Below are 21,226 nucleotides of genomic sequence, written 5' to 3' on the forward strand. Positions count from 1 at the left end.
GTCTTTTCTTATACCGTGATTCCCTGTTGTACCCACTTTGAAATTTGGCGTATAATTTAGCCATAGTCATTTTATCTATATATATTACACATCTTCAAATGTTCCAGTGCGCCTTGTAGGGAACGGAGCCTGTTGTCACCTCTTCCACCATAAAGGGGAACCGACTGGACAGGGAAGAACGTGGGCGAATGTACTATGCTAAAGAAATGTCATGGAAGGCTTTGAAGTCAGCACCTCATCGGCATCTCATTCTAGAAATTATGCGATTGTTTCTTGTTTCCCCAATAGTAGACCGAGTAAGGATGACCAGTACGAGCAATATAGGGTCGTGAAACATGAAGAACATGTCGAGTCACTTCATTACAGCGAAAGACGAGAAATGGAAACCAGTGTGGTGCTCCACATTATTTTCGACGGAATTATGTAGTCCAAAGGCAATGACGGCCCTATTGATTAGACAGGTTTTCAGTGCTGTACCGTGTTGTCTATTGACATTATCCATTCATCTATTATGGAGTGCAGTAATCCGCCAGAGATGCCTCTGATGCCGTCCACCTGATCAGGCATCCGTGGTCACATGACGGTCGGTCGACAACGCTCCCAGTAAAAGTGCCGCCGTTGAATGGGGCATTAATAAGGGAAACCTACCATGGGAGCAACTACTACAAAAGCACAATCTACTTCACTCTTGAATCACTTTCCTCCTGTTCACTTTCCCCAGTTCAGATACCTTAGTAGTGAGTAAGGTAGTGAGTAGTGAATGGTCCTCCAGGCCCAAACATACCTACAAGTAACTACAACCGTACCTTAGGTGACCAAGGTGCCTCGGAGGCTAAACCGCAACAGGCAATCCACTGAACTTGCGGGCCGCCTCCCATCTCACTTCGCTCTGGGGCAGCTTTCTTCCTCTTTTTCTTGATCTCTGCGCGTCACTTCTTCCCTTCCCACCCCCCGTCCTCTTTGCCATCTTTCCTAACCCCATTGCCACCATCTCTTTAGATACTTCGCTCTCTGGCTTTGACAGTCCTTTACAATCCGTCTTAAGCTAGGGTTGACCATTTCGCCCCTATAAAAGCAGAGGGAGCGATCCGAGAGAAAAGCTAAAACAAACACAAACTCTTTGTGAGCTTCCCTCCTCTTGCGCGTCGAAGCCACTCTGACTCGCAAGTTTTCTTTTCGAATTTCGACTTCGTGCGAAGGCGTCGCGATAGATCACCTTTCTAACAGTTTATTTACGTTCAGGACCTCTCTAATAACTCGGTCAACGAACGCTTTTCGCTTCTCAACTTATGAATTCTTAATCCCCAAAGAACGTCGTCAATCATCATGTCTTTCGGTGGCTTCGGAGGATTTGGACAAAACACCCAGCAGAGCTCTGGCTTCGGCGCCGGCTCTGGCTTTGGTGGTACAACTTCTGGAGGAGGTAGGTCTTGTGATCCATCATCATAGTGCGATATTATTCATATCCCGCCCATCATTCATAAACTGTTTGTCGTGCCTCGTTTGCTTGGGATCTCTGTCCAGGACTATGCTGGTGCCTCTGACGTCGGCCCGTGACGGTCTCTCACAACCACTGGATCTCGCCACCACCCCGCGGATACTCGCGACGAAGGGCGACGCAGTAGCCACAAGAGAAGGAATCGCAGCTTGACTACAGTCTCTGACCGCATCTTCCCCGTCATCTAGGCTTTGGATCCACCTCGTCCCCTTTTGGTGGCGGTAGCACATCAGGCGGTGGCCTATTTGGGAACACCTCCAGTAGCTTTGGTTCCGGCGGAGGTAGGTGCACAATGACGATGTTCATCAGCTTCGCGGTTCTTCTCTTCTCTGCGTCCCATCCTTGGACAGATCCCGGGGTTCCGCGCTCCTTTGGTTGGAGTCGCCACGCAGTTTAAAGTGAACTGCGACCGTAGTTGCGTTACATACCAGTTGACCCGGTATTCAGAGGCCCAGGTCGCGGACGCTCCACTTCTGGGTTACTTGATATGGTCCGCGAGTGTTGAGTTGTCCGGGAACATTGTCTTCAAGGCTTACATGGGATCCCTGTCCGAGGACGGACTGTTTCAATCATTGATGCTTTGCCATTTTCTTCAAAATGAAGCTCATCTTCAGGTACTAACGCGGGGTTTTATTTCTAGGCTTTGGAGCAAATACACAAAACCAACAGAACTCGCTATTCGGCAGCCAAAATCGCGCTGGCGGTTTTGGCACTGGTACAACATCTGGTGGTAGTCTCTTCGGCGGTGGAACTTCCACCACAGGCGGTACTGGATTTGGTGGCTTCGGCTCGACAGGAACTACAGGAACGACTGGAGGCTTTGGAAGCACTGGAACAACTGGCGGTGGACTGTTCGGCAACAAGCCTGCTGGCGGCTTCGGCACCACCACCACCCCCGCCACCGGTACTACTGGTGGCTTTGGAACAGGAGGCGGTTTCGGAAGCACTGCTGCCTTTGTCGGTGGCACGGGAACGGCTTTCCAACAGGCAGTGCCTCCCTGTGAAGGCACCGGTAGCACTCCATTCAGCCCGTTCACGGAGAAGGATAGCAGTTCCAATGTGACCAACCACTATCAAAGCATCTCCTTCCAGCAACCATACAGCAAATATTCCTTCGAGGAGCTGCGATTGGGCGACTATAACCAGGGTCGCAGGTTCGGAAACGCAAGTGGACAGGCCGGTGCTTTTGGAACCTCAGCCTTCGGTGGATCCGGCTTCGGAGCGCAACCGTCCACTGGATTTGGCACTACTTCTTCGCCATTTGGCGCCGGCACCAGCGCGCCCTCCGCATTTGGCACGACCCAGACCACTGGCGGATTTGGCTCTACCTCCACTAACCCTTTGTTTGGAGCCGCCAAACCAGCAACCTCCCTCTTCGGAGGAGGAACCTCCACAACTTCTCAGCCCAGCCTGTTCGGTGGTACCACTGCCACGACTGGCGGCTTTGGTTCCACGCCAACTGGTACAACTGGATTTGGAACGGGGACAGGAACGGGAGGTTCGTTATTCGGTGGCAACACTCAACAGCAAGCTAAGCCTTTGTTCGGCGGAGGTACAGGCACCGCTACGACTGGTACCGGCACCGGGTTCGGCGGATTCGGCACGCAAAATACCAGCACCGCCACTCCGTTCGGTGGTACTGCCGCAACCTCCTCTCCATTTGGCGGTCAGCAGCAGACTGGTGGTACGGGTGCGTTTGGTGGATTCGGTCAGCAGAACCAGGCTCAGAACCAGACGCAGAACAAGGGATTATTTGGCGGTTTCGGCGCGACCACTCAACAGCAGCAGCCTTCTGGCACCGGCCTCTTCGGTGGCGGTACAGCTGGTACTACGGGCACTTCCCTTTTCGGTCAGAACGCTCAACAGCCTCAGCAGCAGACCACAGGTGGCGGGCTTTTCGGGGGTAATACTCAGCAAACTGGGACAGGTTCTCTTTTCGGTGGGAATCAGCAGCAGGGCCAAAAGAGCCTGTTTGGCGCGGGAACATCTGGCACTGGCACTGGCACTAGCGCATTCGGAGGTTTTGGAGGAACCCAGAATCAACAGACGGGTACAGGCAGTCTGTTTGGTGGTGGTCAAGCTCAGCAGCAACAGAAGCCGAGCCTCTTCGGCGGCGCCACTGGTACCGGTAGCTCTCTGTTTGGGGGCCAAGGTGCAACTGCTCAGACCACGGGTTCTTCGCTCTTCGGCAACACTCAGGGCCAACAACAACAAACTGGCCTCGGCACCAGTAGCCTCTTCGGTACAACTCAACAGGCACAACCACTGCAACAGCAGCAGGCACAGCAGCCTGTTCCTGGAAGTCTGCAGGCTTCTTTGCTCGATGGCAATCCGTATGGCAACCAGTCCATTTTCTCTGGCTTGCCTGCTCCTAGTGCCCCAAGCCCTGGCCCCCTGGCCACACCGCTCTCTTCGTCGATCAAGCAAAAGCAGCGCACTCCACTGCCTGTCTACAAGATTACACCAACTGCAGCAAATCGTCTTATCACACCCCCAAAGCGCCAGGGATACGGATTTTCCTACTCCACTTACGGATCACCCTCCAGCTCTACTAGCACGCCTACTGGCCTGGGAAGCAGTCTCTTGGGCGGCAGCCTTCGCGGAAGTGTTGGCGGCAGCCTTGGACGGGGTAGCTTCAGCAAGAGCTTCTCGACAAGCAACCTGCGCAAGACCTTCGACCCGGAGACTGACAGTGTCTTGTCCCCCGGTGCGCTTTCTGGTACTTCTCGCTTGTCCAGTGGAAGCCTGAAGCGCTTGACCATCGATCGGTCCTTGCGCAACGACCTGTTCGCGCGTCCCGCAAGCACTCCCGCCGCTCCGATCACTAATGGCGAGGATGCTACTCAGTCGACCGACAAAATGAAGAAGCGAGTGAGCTTCGATGCTTCATCTTCAAAGGCACCTGAAGCAACTACTGGCGGGGAAATCGTTCCTGTGGCATCTGAGAGCCCGGAACCTACCCCGGAGGAACTTGGATTCCTGCGTTCCATTCGCAAGCCTGGAAGCGTCAACGGAATTAACGGCGTAAAGACGTCCACTGACATGGTTGCCCGTCCGGAGATGGAATCCGTCCGTAGCAAAGATCTCCCCTCTGTTCCAGAAGACTCTGAGCATGCTGCTATCACCGACAGCTCCAGCAGACTTCCCTTCATTTCCGGCAGTGACCCCAAACCTGGCGAGTACTGGATGAAGCCATCCCGTGCCGAACTCAGTAAGATGAGCCGTGAAGACCTCAAGCATGTTGTTGGCTTCACTGTCGGCCGTCAACGTTGCGGTCAGGTGACTTTCGATGAGCCTGTCGATCTGACAACCATCGACCTCGACCAGATTTTTGGCGGACTCGTGGAAATCGGCGTGCGTAAGATCACGGTGTACCCCGATGAAGCAATTAAGCCTCCAATGGGCAAGGGTCTGAACGTGCCATCTATTTTACGGATAGAAAACTCGTGGCCGAGAGGTAGGGACAAGAAGTCGCCTTCACCCCTTACAAGCGGGCCCCTTTTCGAGAAACACGTCGACCGTCTGAGAAAGGTGCACAATACTGAGTTTATCGACTACGAGACGGAGACGGGAACATGGATCTTCAAGGTCCCCCACTTCACCACCTATGGCCTTGATTATGAAAGCGATGATGAAGGTGAGAGCCTCAACCAAAGCACTTTGAGTGCTGCTCCTGACACTCCGACTCCGAAGGCCCAGACTCCCGCCAATCTCGCGAACACCGTGGGCTCGGAGCCAACCTCCACATTCACAACTGACGACTCTTTTGTTGGATCTGTGGCCGGGGTCGAGGACGACACTTTCGATTTCAAGAAGCGCAAGATGGTGCCGGGGGCGTTTGGTAATCAAGTAATGGAAACAATCGGGGACAAGGACGCGGCTTATATGGAAGAGGATGAGTCTTTTTTAGGGGACGGCTCCACGGGTTCAACTACTGAGCAGGATGGCGACGATGTCACCGAGAGCCAGCAGTCTGGCGAATCAGATGTTGAATTCGATGAAGGCGAGGAAATGGATATGGCGGGCACCTTTCCCAACCTTGATCATACCGTGGAGCACGACGATGCCAACAGCACCGACAGCTACATTGACAACACCCAACCCTCGTTGAGACCTTGGGAAACGCCCTCAAAGGCACGTCTCAACCTTAGCGGCGACTGGGCCGAACAGCTGCAGCGGACAATCAGTCCAAGGAAGCAAAACCGGGATGCACTTCGCGAAATACAAGGAAATGCCTTTACAGACCGACCTCTTCACGACGATACGCCGAAGAAATCTGTCACCGACAACCGACAGAAAGGATTTGCGACGAGCATCGATCTGATGAACTCTTTGTTCCAGCAGCCGCGTAAGCAGCAGGGGCAATCTCCTCTGAAGGCGCAGCCGGTACAGCCGAAAGGTTTTGAGGTTTGACTCCCTTGATTCATTGCTATCTGTTGTTTCCCTTCACGATTTGCTTTGTTTAGGATGTAGTTTAGACGTTATGCGCTGCACGCGGTTATTACAGATAGTCGAATCACAACTAATTTATAGTGGAAATATTGACTAATCCTCTTCTTCAACTCATAGTGGCCTTATAACAAGCAACCGAAAACCTTCGCTGGCGAATCGAATGAATTAAACGAGGACGACCTGGCCTTTCACCACTCCTTCAAACCGCGCTGGGGCCCGATGGATTCAATTATCTGCGCGAGGAACGACATGGCAGAAGTCTCTCCTCAGACAGGTACCCGCTGGGAGGAAAAGATTTCTGTCACCAGCGAAGAGAGAGACGTCAAGGTGATGGTGTTCAAGAAAGACAGCGAGGTATGGACCGATTCTGTGCATTCCTAGGATATCCACATACTGACACAGAGTTGTAGCCCAGCGAGATGGTAGATGCCCAAAGAAAGCAAACTCAAATCCAGCGCGTTGAAGGCATTCCTGCCGCTCGTCTGGCTAAGGCCGATTTTGGACAGTTCACGCAGACATCGCTGAGCTCCACACAATCGGACCAGGAAAGACTCATCTGGCAGCTCGCTAACATCTTGTTCAATGATGAGATCGAAGATGATATCTCTGCTGGGGTGCCGCCACAAGTCCGTCCCAAATACCTCCAACGTATCAAGAAGGACCGACTCAGTCGTTTATGGGAGAGCATCGTGCGCGAGAGACACGCCCATGACCTGGATAAAATTGAATCTTCTGAGGAACGGGCTGTTCACCTTTTGTGTTCCCACCGAGTCGAAGAGGCATGCAAAGTTCTGGTTGCGAGCCAAAATCTTCATTTGGCTACGTTGGTCTCGCAAATTGGTCGAGATGCCACAACTAGATCAGACATGGCCAGACAGATTGAGATGTGGCGCCAGCACAACGTCTATTCCGAGATGACCGAACCGATCCGAGCTCTGTACGAGCTTCTCGCTGGCAACTCACTCCGCAGCGAGGGCAAGTCCGGTGGTGCTTTGGAGGATCGTGCATCTACATTTACCTTCACTGAGCGATTCGAGCTGGACTGGTTCCAAGCCTTTGGTCTTCGTTTGTGGTACGGTATTGCCGACGACGAGCCTATCGAAAATGCCGTTCTGAAATTCGCCAAAGAGTTGAGCGGGGACGAATCTGCCTTTCCTTACTCTGCATCCCACCTGGAGGGAGATGTTATGTCGCGCGCCGCGTCGGACACTCTGGGTCGGGAATCTCCTCTCTGGGTCTTACTGAAGGTCTACTCGGGTACTACTGCTGCTACCAAGAGCTCTGATTTGCCAGCACTCGAATTCCCGGCTGCCCTACTTCCTGAGTCTGTCACTGGTGACAAACTCTCTAACCGGTTGCCGTTCCAGCTGTATCAGCTACTCACGGCCGCTGTCGGACAACACGACAGTTTCAAGATCAACTCGCTGCGGGTTGACCAACTGGTGTGGGATTACGGTTGGGAGCTTAGTTCTAGTGGGGAGCTTGGACAGGCACTGTTCGTTCTGCTCCATCTCTCTCAAGCGTCGGATCGTGAACGTGCTGTCAAGGAGACGTTGGCACGCTTCGCATCCTCGTTACCCGAACCAGTGACTGCGGAGGGTGCACCAGATGCCACCTGGCAGTATCTCACCACGGAGTTGCAGCTTCCGGAGGCCTGGATCTGGGGTGCGAAGGCTTTGTTTGCTCGTGATAGCGGCGATGCCGCCCGAGAGGTGGATTGTCTGATCCGTGGTAACAACTGGAATGATGCGCACTCCACTTTCTGCCGCGTCGTGGGACCAACTGCGGTTATTGAACGGGACTACGCCACTCTGGAGGCATTGATCTCGGGCTTTGGCGAGGGACCGGAACGCAAGGTCCAAGGCTGGGCGAGCGGCGGTGGAATCTACGACGATTTCCTGCGCCTTGTCACGGCCAAGAATGGAAAGCGTGATCCTAGTCAGTTGAGCCGCTTAGTAAATGCGCTTGTCACGATGGGGGAGACGATTGGCAAGGGGTCTGGAGTGGAGKGGTTGGAGGCAAGAGTCGCCTTCAAGGAAATGAGCCGAGCCGTAGCCGGTTGGACAACACGTGAGGACGTCAGCGTAAGTACCGCATCTGTCTCAACGCTACTGATGTCCCTGATTCAAATATAACTGACGAACAACAGGCGATCGAGTTGCCCTCTGTGCTCAACCTACCTCTCACCGGCGACGCGCGCATCATGCAAACAGCAGAGATGAGTCGGAGGTACTACAAAACTATCATGGCTGGAGGTTATTGAAGAGGGAAAAAAAAGCAAGGAGGTCCTTTGTATTATGAAAGATATGTGTGCATTTGTGGCCATTGAGGTGACTTTGATGACATTTACTTTGGTTCTCCTCACTCACTTTCGCTTTCTTGGATGTGCCAGCTGTTGCTACGTCAGCTCTGCCTGCAAATGGGTTTCTCTACGCTATTGCTTGGGTTCGAAAGACAACGTGCAGCGTGTCATCCAGAAAGGGAACTGAGCTAGTTTTACGAAGTCGCGTTTTTCTTCCACTTTTGCGTGTATCTCACTACCCTGTTTTACCGTTAGATCTAATCAAGCATGGTGTTTCTAGTGTCTTTCTAGTGTACCTTAGGAATAGATTGCCTCGATAGATGCCTCAGGTAATCATGAATCGGTGCCTGCCTGATCTGGTCGTCATTCTGTGCTCATTATGAATAAAGAAAAGAGGAAAGAGCGGCGGACGACCCCCGGTTCAGGCTTCAGGCCCGGTTCCGGCTTTCGTCTTGATTGGGCTTGTGGCCAGTGATACCGGGGCCCCGTCGTGCAAAGGCGACACAGAGCTTCGACTGAACGAAGACGACAGCCTTCCTGACTTCTGGTCTTGTCTTGTCTTCTTGCCAAAGCCTTTCACTATCCTGCGCCTGGCTAGGTGCATCGCCGTTTGTCTCCTCTGCCAGTCAGGGACCTAGATACGCACTTCAAGAGCGCAGCACAATCAGTCGGATTTGCCAACGTATTCAAGCGTCCGGCTTTCTTTATACGAGAACACTGTCCTCCAGGGCAGATCTATCCTTGCTTCTTCCAAGAAGGGGCGGAAGCAGAGGAGGAGAGAAAGACCGGGAAGTAACGCAATACAGCGAAGCAGATGCACGTACCCTTGTCCTGGCTCGGTGCCTGTGTTTCCTTCCGAGGACTAATCTCTTTCTTGTAGCCATCCCACAAGTACCGAATTCATTGACAATGTCTGGCGGAGTGCGCGAAGTCCAGGAGGAGAGAGTCGCGCCCTCCTCTTCTTCCAACGACGGCGAGAATGTGATTCAGTACCATGTCGACAAGCCGGCAGAGGCATCCTCAGGCTCGGATCCTTCTGCTGTTGAAGCTCAGAAGGCCACGACCCTGCAGGCAGACGGCGAAACCGAGGGTGAAGCTCATTCGGCCTTTAGCAAGAATGAGAAGCGCTTCATCGTCTTAATGACCACCATGGCGTCGTTCTTCTCTCCTCTGTCCGCCCAGATCTATTTCCCTGTCATGCCCACGCTTGTTAAAAACTACCATCTCACTACTGCCTTGATCAATCTCACCATCACCACATACCTGATTTTGCAGGGTCTAGCTCCGAGTTTCATTGGCACTTTTGCCGACTCGGGAGGTCGTCGTCCAGCATACATTCTTGCGTTCACTGTCTACCTGGCTGCTAACATCGGCCTCGCATTGCAGAATAGCTACGCGGCGCTGATGGTTCTTCGCTGTATCCAAAGCGCTGGTAGCAGTGGCACCATTGCCTTTGGCTATGGGGTTGTAGCGGACATTGCAACGGCGGCGGAGAGAGGGAGCTTCATTGGACCTGTGTCTGCGGGTGTTATGGTGGCGCCGGCTCTCGGGCCTGTCATTGGAGGTATTTTGGCCAAGTTTCTCGGCTGGAGAAGTGTTTTCTGGTTTCTGGTTATCATCAGCGGTGGCTACCTGGTGGTGTTCATGATCACGATGCCAGAGACTAATCGTAATATCGTCGGGAATGGTAGTGTCCCTCCGAAGGAGTGGTGGAGGATGTCTGTCATTCAGTACTTGGCCGCACGTCGCCGACTAAAGAAGATGACAGCCGAAGAACGCCTCGCTCATCAGGAGCAGAGAGCACATCTCAACCAAGCACGCGGAGACAAAAAGCTTTCATTTCCGAATCCACTCAAGGCTTTCGCGATCCTGCTGGAAAAAGATGCATTCATCGTGGTCTCCTATGTCGGATTGGCCATGTTAGCTAACACTGCGCTCTTGACAAGCACACCCAACCTCTTTGGCAAGCTGTATGGCTTTAACGACCTTCAAATTGGTCTTTGCTACATGTAAGTTTCTCCCTGTTGATCCGCCCTGGGGATGGCTTGTCAGAGGTCCAGAGATATGCTGACCATATCTGTCTCGTGAAACCATAGTCCTCTTGGAGTGGGTTCATGCATCGCAGCGATTCTCAACGGCAAGCTGCTGGATTTCAACTATCGCCGCATTGCTCATAAAATAGGCATGCCAGTGGATCGGAAGAAGGGTGACGATTTGCGGGGCTTCCCTATCGAGAAGGCTCGTCTACAGGCTTTCTTTCCCCTCATGGCTCTCGGTGTAGCTGCCTTCATCCCGTATGGCTGGGTCCTTCAGCAGGGAGCGCCGCTGGCGGCACCCCTTGTCCTGCAGTTCATCATCGGATTCAGCTTCATCGCCTCCCTTAACACACTAAACACGCTCATGGTGGATCTGTTCCCAGACCGAGCGTCTACCGCGTCTGCGGCATCGAACCTCGTTCGATGCTGGCTGGGAGCCGTCGGTGCCGCTGTGATTGACCATATGCTCACCGCCATGGGCTGGGGCTGGTGCTTCGTCTTCTGGGGCTTGTTGATGCTGGCAGGTCTAGGCCTGCTGTGGGTGGAGTACCACCATGGCATGAAATGGCGTCTGGCAAGACTCGCCAAGCTGGATCAGAAACGGGTGGAGAAGGAGACGCAGAAGGCCGCAAGCGAGAACAAGGAGGCGCACCGAGATGAGAACGAGGCAAACTCGGAAAATTGAGATCGAGATATTCTGGGTGACGTTCGCTTGATACAAAACGACTTTGAGCTGAAAAAAGGTGGAGGAGCAGTGAATATCACATGGGCATGATGGCTGGGGTCGAAATATGGTTGCTTTTTCTGCGTGTCAGACATGATGATATTATCTAATTTGCTTCAAGAGGTTGATTGGTTTTCTTGCTAGCTATGCAGCCTTTACACGGAAGAATTGAAGAACTATTTGAAGTCGTTGCAGCTAGAGGCCTTATCTGTAGTCGGACTATGAGAATATACTGTAGCCCTTGCGTGGTTGCAGATCGGCTATGGTCACTTTTTTAGTCCGGCGTGGTGAAACTGCTTAATAATCTTTTGGCAGTCATGTGACTCTCGCGTAACGTCAGATTTTTATTTCAACTCGCACCACCTCTTTCATTACCTTTACCTTTACCTCACCACCACCTCATATCAACATGGCCACGCTTGCTTCGAATGTCAGTATTACTACTTATTAACTAATTAAATAGTGATTAGGATCAGAGAAAGCTGACAATTTACTCAAGAAGTGGTACCAGTGGTATCTTCGTGAGGTTGAGAGCGGAAAACTTGTGTTGCCTGACTACGAAATGGTAAGTCTTAAGTGTTACTCTAATAAGCACTTTCTAACTGATTTCTAACTGGTTTTAAACTACTTGCAGAATGAAGATGATGAGCTGAAGATTTTCTATGGTGAACTCTTCTGTCGGGTCCCAGACTGCGTGAGAGCTCAGGTAAGTATATTTACAGTCTATCTAAGTGCTTACTAACCGGTTGGGAACTGCTTAGAAAAAATATACCGCGACGAACAATCTCCGTACCCATTTGCTCACCCATGACGGCATCAAACTGGAAAAGGGGCTGGCTGGCGGACGTGTGAAACAGAAGGGAATTGATGAAGCAATCAGTAGGTGATACCAACTAATTACAGAGTACTTGGGAACTGATTAGGAACTGCTTAGAGTTCTACAAAAGTCTTTTTGCTGGCGCAGAACCCCAGAAGGCAGGAGAGGGTAGTGCTTCTAGCACTGAAAATGCTAGTTCTTCTACTCCTGCCCTGCCTGTGAAGAAGGACGGTACTGTAAGTACTTCTGAACTACTTCTAAAGTACTTGGAAACCGGTTACTAACTGCTTAGGTTCATGTGACTAATATGCGCAAGAAAGTCGCTGAGCTTGGGCACAAGGTGCCTTGTGACTCTTGTGGAAAGCGCAATGACTGCTGCAAGGATGTGAATAAATGCGATTATTTTATTCTCTTTGATTGTGGTTCAGTCTGCCCAAGTCCTGCATCGCACGTGGAGACAGAGGAGGAACAGGGTGCTGAGGCGGAACAGGGTGCTGAGGCCTGAACTGGTTTGTAACTGATTTGCAAGCAGTTAATAGTCTTTTCATTTTTCATAGTTAATAAGTATTGGGGGTCACTTCTTAAAAGAATAGCAGGTTACAGAGAAGGACTAAGTAATTAAAAACTGATTAGAAAACAGTTGCTTTATATTATTAGTGAAAGTAAAGTGAGAGTAAACTCTGAGAGTAAGTCTATAGAAGTATATATATATTTAAAGAGCGGTAAACACCAAGTAGTTATTAACCAGTTACTAAGTAGTTAGAAATAGTTATTTTTTATTATTAGTGAAAGTAAAGTGAAAGTAAACTCTAAGAGTAAGTCTATTGAAGTATATATATATTTAAAGAGTGATAAATACTAAGTAGTTATTAACCAGTTATTAACTACTTGACTGTCGCTCCTGCATTCGAATTCGCCGCTCCATAAGATCTAGTTCTAACTTCTCATTCTCAAGCTGCTTCAGGCGAATTTCCTCCTCCTGTTTTTTTAGTTCTATTTCCATTTTTCGAAGCTCAAGTTCCTGACGTCTCTGCTCTAAATTGAGTGCATTTGTTGAGGCAACACGACGAAGCGCTTGTGAAGATTGTATAGACCTAATTAGTTAGTAAGTACTAAAGAAGTACCTCCTAAGTACTTAGGGATACATACTCATTATCTTCTCTTTGAGAGGAAGACCTTGAGATAGCTAGTCTTTCACTACCTCTAAGTGATTGTGAAGTACTTTGGGCTTCAGAAGTACTTGAGGATATTGAGCGTCGGCGCTTACGGCCTCCTAAAGTAACTAGTTAGTAACCACTTAATAACTAGTTAGATATTTACTTACTTTCTCGACTCATATGCCGTAGGTAATTTGCCTCCATATTTGATGTCCGATAAGAATGATGAATATTTAACTGCTGGAAATTTTGATATTGTAAGATATCATCCTTATCCAGTTTAGCAGAACTATAAATATTAGTATTTCTTAATATGAATACTTAGGAAGTGATTAGAAAGTACTTACTTCTTTACTGCCTCAAGTAATGTTAAGTACTTTCCAGAGGCATATGACTTTTGATGTGATTGCTCAACTGCATTAGTATGATTGCATAATAAATCAAAATAATAAGGTTGAATCTTGGAGCATGCTTTATTTAAGCCTGCTTTAATCACTGAACTCTTTTTCTGCTGTGCCCAGTTCCTAACATTCTCATTTTCATACTCTAATAAGTAGTTAGTAAGTGCTTGATAAGTACTTAGTAAGGGGTTAAATACTAATTAGTAGCTCAAGTAATTCATCATACTCAGCCTCTGATTTACAGTCTAATAGACTCATCATCCGGCTCCAAAGAGGGGTTCCCTGGCTTCTAGTTCCAAGTACCTTTAAAATCGATCGCTGAAAATGAACACGGCAGAATAGAATGATATGTTCTAACTGCCATGTTATATCTCGGTGTTGAGGATCAACCTCAGAGAGATAGCGGCCAAGACCTTAAGTAGTTAGTAACTGCTCTGAAAGTATTTAACAACTACTTACCTGAGTATTGTTTAGGGTCCATATCAACAATAATACCATATATTCCAGAGCCATGAATAGGGTCAAATAAGACTGGCTGATGTAAAACCTTCTGAATCATAGTAAAGACCCTTTTAAAGAGTAGATAATACCCTTCAGCAGAATCCAGACTTGTGAAGACTCGAAGTAATGTAATAACTATTTAAAGACTACTTAGTAACTGGTTACTAAGTGGTTTATAAATACTTACTTTTGCATTGGTCAGGTAGAAATGTTGCAAAGAGCACCTCATTTATGTCCTTTGAGCGAATACGCTTAAAAGACATATCTACCTCAAATGAAGAGAGCTTAGCTAGAAGCTGAATCTGCTCTTTATAGGCACATAAAACCATAGTGCCTTGAGAGTCATGGAACACCTCCTGAACATAATTCTAGACTCTAGATAAGTATATAATAACTAGTTCCTAACTGCTTAGTAAGTACTTACCTTTATATGTTCATCCATCCTTTGCAGAAATATAAGCCCGTTAATATCTTGACCATTTGGATATGAAAGAAGCCGTTGTTTCTGAATAATTGCAGTAATTTTATCCTTATTACAGAAGCTAGAGTGAATCTCTGCTAATGTAGATGCATTATACTGCTGACAGAAGGCTTCAAGCTGGGGGTTTCGAAGGAATTGTGCTATACTAGCTAGTTAGTAACTAGTTAATAACTGGTTAATAAGTACTTACCAGTTGTCAGACTTGGGTCCTGGATTTGCTGAATAATCCGCTTAACTGCTTGCAGAATCCGTTCAGGTGGTTTAGTTGGAGGTGGTGGAGGATGCTTATGGACACCATGAGATGTAAATAAGATATATGGACATTGAGAGATATCCACAGGGATTAAAGCATTGAAGATAACATCACAGGGGGTATGCTTTAAGCGTCCAGAGCCCTGTGGATGATCACGATCTAAAATAATTAATAACTACTTATAAACTGCTTAAGAACTACTTACCGCAGTACTTTCGTCGGGATGATAGTGGTTCAAAGGAACCACACTCTTCAGATGATGGTAAGATATCTTTATTAAAAAGATCCTCTAGAAATTCAAGATCAATAGCTGCATGACCTTGAACTGCCCCTCGATGATGCTTTGTTAAGAAATCATATGTTTCATTAACACATCCAATATAGGGGGGATGTTCTCCTTGTACATTCTTAAGTAGTTAGTAACTGGTTTAGAAGTAGTTAGGAAGTACTTAAATATACCACTTGTGAGTATCTTTTGAAGACTGGCTTGCATGTTGGGAGCTGGTTAAGACAGGCATAGCCTTTATTAAAAAGAGTAATCTTTGAGCGGTAGTAGCTATAAGCAGTTAGAAACCAGTTCCTAACTAGTTATATTAATATTACCTGTAGGCATTCCGCTTGCGAATATCCGACTCAAGAATTTGAATCTGATGCTGAGATTCCTGAATTTTTTCCCAGATAGCCTCATCAACAGATGTATGATGACAAGATAACAGAGTTGGGCTAAGATATTCACATGTAAGAATACCAGAGCATTTCCAGGTCCATTTTTTAACCTGGCATGATAAGAAAGGACAATAAACAGGACGTTTCTGTCCATAGCTCTGCTTCTTAGCATATTGAATCTAAGCAGTTAGTAAGTACTTATAAAGTACTAGCTAATACTTACTTCATATGGTATCTGCTCCATTTCAGTCTGTGAGCGTCCCCCTGCTGCAACAACATATGTGTATCCATGGATATGACTAGTTGGATACTCTGGAAGGTCATTAATATACTCAAGTTTGAGTGTTGTAAGGGGAGAGTTCTTTGCATTAGTAAGAGGGATAGGTATGGTTGGTTCCTAACCAGTTAGTAAGTGATTAAGAACTGCTTCTTATAGAAAGGGTTATACCTCTATTTCTTTGTCGGTGTTGTCCCATCTAAAGAGGTCATCATCAAGACAAATACTCGACTCAGTAGGTTCCATCTCGAAACTGCTTAAAAACCAGTTCCTAAGTGCTTAAAGAAAATATTAATATGTAAAGATAAAATAAGTGAAGGTAAAATGAATTCCAGCTGCAAATGTAAAAGTATTAAATAGGTGGCGCGAGATCAAGCTGCTGAGTAATTGGCTTGGCAGTCACGTGTTGGGGGTATAGATCACGCGAGACTTCAGAGTAGCTCGGTTGGGCTGTGTACACAGCCCTTGCTAGATGAGCTTACGTAACCGAAAGCTTACTCGATTAGGACTGCTCAAAAAGACACAATACTTCAACAAATGAGATTATTTGAATTGCTACCAGGAAACTGTACATGACTGAACGTAAACAGAGCAGGAGGAGAAAAGAAAGATAGAGGTTATACGCGCAGAGACGAAACACAAATCACTCCATGGCTTTGCGACGGGCGGGTCTAAAAGGATGTATGTTTTACCATATCTTTTTATATCCCGGTTATGGTTGCGTGAAAAGTAGGCGGGGAAAAGATGAGAAACCATTTTTATCGCCGCGGGATGGGATCAAAGACAGAAAGGTATGGAATGGTTATGGTAATTTTACATGCCAGGGGAGATCAACTTGCCCTCGGCCTTGCTGTCCGGGTGCCAGCCACCAGCAAAGGGCTTCCCGCCCAGCTCGCGCTCGTACTCCTTGATTCTGGCTTCCAGCTCGGGACGGAAGTGTCTGATGAGACCCTGGATGGGCCAGGCGAAGGCCTCGCCGAGGGCGCAGATGGTGTGGCCCTCGACCTGCTTGGTGAGTTCCTGGAGCATGTCGATCTCTCGCTCGCGGGCCTGGCCCTTCTCCATGCGCTCCATCATCTGGGCGGTCCACTTGCTTCCCTCGCGGCAGGGGGTGCATTGGCCGCAACTCTCGTGCTTGTAGAACTTGGACAGACGGGAGATGGCGCGGACGATGTCGGTGGACTTGTCCATGACGATGACGGCGGCAGTACCAAGACCGGTCTGGGAGTCCTTGAGGGAGTCGAAGTCCATGATCTGGTTGTCGCAGACGGACTTAGGGATGACGGGGGTGGAGGAACCACCGGGGATGACGGCGAGGAGATTGTCCCAGCCGCCACGCACACCACCGCAGTGACKGTCGATCAGCTCACGCAGAGGGATGGACATCTCCTCCTCGACCGTGCAGGGGTTGTTGACGTGACCAGAAATACAGAACAGCTTCGTACCGGAGTTGCGCTCAGCGCCGAACGAGGAGAACCAGCTGGCTCCACGACGCATGATGGTAGGGCAGACGGCGACGGTCTCAACGTTGGTGACGGTGCTGGGGCAGCCGAACAGACCGACGGCGGCGGGGAACGGGGGCTTCAGGCGAGGCTTGCCGGCCTTGCCCTCGATCGACTCGATGAGAGAGGTCTCCTCACCACAGATATAGGCACCCATTCCGCGGTGAATGTAAACATCGAAATCATAGCCCGTGCCGCAGGCGTTCTTGCCAATGAGACCAGCCTGGTAGGCTTCGTTGATGGCCCGCTGGAGGACGGTTGCTTCGTGATAGAATTCACCACGGATGTAGATGTAGGCGGCATTGGCGTTCATCGCACGACCGACAACGAGGCAACCCTCAATCAGCTTGTGGGGATCCTTGCGCATGATCTCACGGTCCTTGCATGTGCCCGGTTCACCCTCATCGGCGTTGACAACCAGGTATCTGGGTCTGGGGTCCTTGTCCCAGTCCTTGAAGTTCATGAAAGACTAACGCAGGTAAGAGATTAATGGGTTTCCCGAGGCTCACCGTATTGGCACGGTGGAGGACTTACATATTTCAAACCCGAGGGGAAACCAGCACCACCACGACCACGCAGACCAGAAGCCTTGATCTCGGAAATCAGCTGCAGATAAGTTAAGCACATATTAGCTTCAAAGTCCAGTATAACCCCGCAACACGAGTGCACGGTCACAGAATATCCTCCGTGGGTGCAAAGGACAGGCGTACCCAATCATGACCCTTCAAAACAATATCCTTAGTCCTGTGCCAGTCTCCAAACTTCATTGCCGACTTCAAATCAGCGCCATGATGTCCGTAAAGGTTGGTGAATATCCGGTCCTGGTCCCGCAGGCCGCCATGATGTCGTACGGGGTGTGCGTTGTCCTGGACACTGGCGAAGGAGCGGGCAGCCGAACCCTGGACGCGGAGAGAGCGGGAGGAGAGGTTGGCGATTGAGGAAGGCGACGGAGCCGCCGCTCGAGATATCATGGTGGTAGATGGCCCAGTTGCTGGGAATTGACGGGGGATAGAGGGATTGACTCGAAGGGAGAGGTGTGGAAGGGTCAATTGGGGATGATCACCGTCGTTGAGCTTCACGGCGCGGCAATTCCTGCGCTTGCTGAATATCCGCCTTTGGCTATCCGCTGATTGGCCCGTATGAGTCACGTGCTCTGCGCTTAGTCATATATGCATGATCAGATTTCTAGAATACTTCTGTTTCCACTACGAGCTATTGCGGAAGATACAAATAAGTCACTGTAGACAGCATCACGGAGTCCTGACCTGGTCGTCCTGCTCGTAACAAGGCCAAGGGATCTTCAGGCGCCTGCACACATTCCTCCTCTGTAGCCATCCAGGCCCATCGCAACCAGTTCGGAGAGAGCCACCAGTTATCTGTTTTCCAGTCTCCGGTGAACGAAGCTAGGTTCGAGAAGATGTCTTGGTTATGATCTCTCATTTGATCGAGCATGTCGTCGAACAAGCTGACCATCTTCTCATCATCTTCATCCTCCAGCATCCATGCCACATCCTCTGGGGGCGGCGAATACTTCTCAAGAAGAAAGCTAGCCCATGTAGACAGTCTAGCAGAAAGTTGTGATTTATCAGCCGATGTGTTCCTGTGAGTGGCGACCACAAAACACAAGAACATCGGGAAGGCAAATGGCGAAGTCTCGTCGCTTCCTTCTAGCATGGGTATCGCCTTTTCAGAGTTTCTCAAAACGTCTTGGAAGAACACTTTGCAAGGTCGTTGTATCTCAGCGGGAAGAAGGCTGGACAGTTCTTTCAAGGTGAAAAGTTCGCCGTTGTTAGCAAGGAGCGATTTCCGTTCAAGGATTCTCACTTGTATACGGGACTTGACCTCGTCAGAGAAATTCTTCGCAGGTAAACGAGCCATATGAGCGCTAAGCAAACGCTTGGTTTCTTCCCAGCTTCCATTATAATCGTGCTGCCGTGCGCGGTTGAGCGTCCAGGCAGCAATAACGAGAGCTGTCTCTGACAAGCGGATCTGACTGTCACGATAAATCTTCGCATGTGTCTGTTTGATGTTTTCGGGATTTCCCAAGCCTTCTGAAGAAGACCTCAACTTCACAATATGTGTGATCAATTCAATGATTATCTGACTGAGAGCGGCTAGGACCGTCCGCGAGTTGCCATATGCATCTGAGATTCGGATGTCCTGCTCGGTGATTTCAAGGGTCTCTAGCTCCCTGTTATTCGCACCAAGTATGGAAACGGCATTGAAAAGGGCGGGCGAGAAGATTGAATGTTCCATGGCAGTGTCTGGTGCCAGGAGAGGATAGAAGATATTGAACACGTAGTAATGATTCTCTGTGGCTTTGGACCTCTCGGGATACATCTGCTGCTGATAGGATCTGGCTTGGTCAAGGGGGCTACCTGGAGGTTCTCGCAAGCTGACGATCCGATAGTCGCATGGGTTGTCTGGAAGGCAAAAGCCATAGTTCATCATCACTGGGTTGAAGTTAACTCTCAATTTGTTACATGGTTTATTCTACTTTCGACTTACACTGTTCGTTGTTGCGAGGCCCGTAATTATTTGAGATTTCCTGCCCGGAGGCAACGTCTTCCAGCACCACAAAGGCGACATCTTGCTTGCCAGCGCGCCACTCTACCTTGGCAAGAGGCCGATGATTCATCAGGTCAATGCAGGGCAGAAGTACTGAGACACCATCTTCAGGCAGCTCCACATCAGTAACTGCCTCGGCAAGCACCTTGGCTGAAAACGCCCGCGATACGAGTATGGACGAAGACCAGAGGTAGAGGTCCCTATTGTGGGTTTCGTTAATACACTTTTGCCGGGCAACGCCGAGAGCGTGAATCAACATAGAGAGGGAGGTGTCCAACCGTCTACACATACCATGTGTACTGATCAACATCCTGGAAGCCGGCCTTCCGAAGCTCAGTAATCCCATTCTCGTACTTTTCCTTCCATACTCCCATTCTCTGCTCTCTTGCCGGTGCCAGACTTGTCCCATCCAACCACCGCAAATCATCCCCCTCATAATACAATGGCGTAGTCAGGGAAAGTGGCTGAGGAAGGGTCCGAATATACGGGAACCAAAACCCTTCTGAGCCCCGCAGATACTGACTGATCAAGAAGAAAATAGATGATTCATGGGGTCCAACAGCATTGACAAAATCGCGCGGAAGCTGCACCCCATGAGCAGAGAAAGTGGCCGTCCCATTGCCTTCCTTGTCGGCCGGAAGAGGATGCTCGACGACGTTGAGGTATGACATGGTTGCAGCAACTGGGATCTTGATGAGATGCGTGTCCTTTGCGACACCATTTTTCCAGTCTTTCTTGACATTGAAATGAACACCTCGTTGTTCGTCTTTGGCGATCTGAACACTTTCGTGCAGGTAGCCGCCATTGCTGGTCATCCATTGCACGAGTGTGATCCATTTCTCTAGGTCCTTATCACCAGTAGACCTAGACGCTTCCATTAGACATAATGGCAAATTTTTGGCTATATGAACTAGGAATGAAGATAGATAATGAGGAAAGTTTGTCTCGTCAAAATGCGAACGCTGAAGGGCAAGATTGCGCTATTACGAATAGAGACATCCAGCTTCGCACTTCACCTTCAACAGAAGTTATAGGACTGTATACGGAGATCTGAGTCGTTCACCGCAAGAACGATCCCAGGCAGTATAGCAAAACATAAAAATTGAGCTTTAGACCTACCCCGGTGGCAGCAACGCTGAATGATCACCACTGTCCGTCATGGTGCTCAAATCAACTAGCGAGACTTTCCCTGTCTAACTGACTAGGCAGCCCTCGCGACCCTCGCAGCTGTTCTCAAGGGAAAGACTGAGATCGTGGCGATGTCGACGATGGACACGGAGAACTCATACAATTGCTCGGAGGGGCAATTTTGGGATGATGAAATGCGGCGTCCCACTTTTTTTTCTCGGGCGTCTCAAAAGTCATGGAAGTCATCAACAGCTTGCAAGTATGAACATGACAGCGAGAATTTTGATTGCTCTACAGTACATTCTCATACGTTTAAATAATGGTTTTAGAAGTTTGTTTTTGGTTCTCTAGCCCTATAGTCTTCAGTCACCAGGGGTCAACTTCTGACACTATAGTACGCAAAGAAACTGTGAATTGATTCTGCTCAATTATCGTACAAAGTCCAGTAAAGAGAAGAAAGGAA

At 49.3% G+C, this 21,226-nt stretch overlaps 5 protein-coding genes across 5 annotated transcripts; 3 read left to right on the plus strand and 2 right to left on the minus strand.

The window, feature by feature from the left end:
- Positions 1–1,326: 1,326 nt before the first annotated feature.
- On the plus strand, positions 1,327–8,213 carry Asppvi_000457 (nucleoporin family protein; the record flags this gene model as incomplete). The annotated part of the gene is made up of 6 exons (XM_043296766.1): positions 1,327–1,423; positions 1,687–1,779; positions 2,139–5,905; positions 6,068–6,304; positions 6,361–8,034; positions 8,100–8,213. The coding sequence occupies 6 exons, from the start codon at positions 1,327–1,329 to the stop codon at positions 8,211–8,213; spliced, it is 5,982 nt and encodes a 1,993-aa protein (XP_043152701.1).
- A 948-nt stretch (positions 8,214–9,161) lies between these two features.
- Positions 9,162–10,973, plus strand: Asppvi_000458 (putative MFS transporter; the record flags this gene model as incomplete). The annotated part of the gene is made up of 2 exons (XM_043296767.1): positions 9,162–10,261; positions 10,349–10,973. The coding sequence occupies 2 exons, from the start codon at positions 9,162–9,164 to the stop codon at positions 10,971–10,973; spliced, it is 1,725 nt and encodes a 574-aa protein (XP_043152702.1).
- A 448-nt stretch (positions 10,974–11,421) lies between these two features.
- On the plus strand, positions 11,422–12,334 carry Asppvi_000459 (uncharacterized protein; the record flags this gene model as incomplete). The annotated part of the gene is made up of 6 exons (XM_043296768.1): positions 11,422–11,442; positions 11,512–11,577; positions 11,647–11,718; positions 11,774–11,891; positions 11,947–12,065; positions 12,122–12,334. The coding sequence occupies 6 exons, from the start codon at positions 11,422–11,424 to the stop codon at positions 12,332–12,334; spliced, it is 609 nt and encodes a 202-aa protein (XP_043152703.1).
- Positions 12,335–16,378: 4,044 nt separating this feature from the next.
- Positions 16,379–18,038, minus strand: Asppvi_000460 (NADH-quinone oxidoreductase subunit NuoF; the record flags this gene model as incomplete). Its single annotated transcript, XM_043296769.1, has 3 exons — positions 16,379–17,536; positions 17,602–17,673; positions 17,778–18,038. 3 exons carry the CDS (start codon positions 18,036–18,038, stop codon positions 16,379–16,381), a joined length of 1,491 nt encoding a protein of 496 aa, XP_043152704.1.
- Positions 18,039–18,279: 241 nt separating this feature from the next.
- On the minus strand, positions 18,280–20,795 carry Asppvi_000461 (SET domain protein; the record flags this gene model as incomplete). Its single annotated transcript, XM_043296770.1, has 4 exons — positions 18,280–19,520; positions 19,576–19,835; positions 19,927–20,499; positions 20,755–20,795. The coding sequence occupies 4 exons, from the start codon at positions 20,793–20,795 to the stop codon at positions 18,280–18,282; spliced, it is 2,115 nt and encodes a 704-aa protein (XP_043152705.1).
- Between the last annotated feature and the right edge of the window lie 431 nt (positions 20,796–21,226).

This window comes from Aspergillus pseudoviridinutans (genome assembly GCF_018340605.1).
Source record: "Aspergillus pseudoviridinutans IFM 55266 DNA, scaffold_1, whole genome shotgun sequence".
Taxonomy (NCBI): Eukaryota; Fungi; Ascomycota; class Eurotiomycetes; order Eurotiales; family Aspergillaceae; genus Aspergillus; species Aspergillus pseudoviridinutans.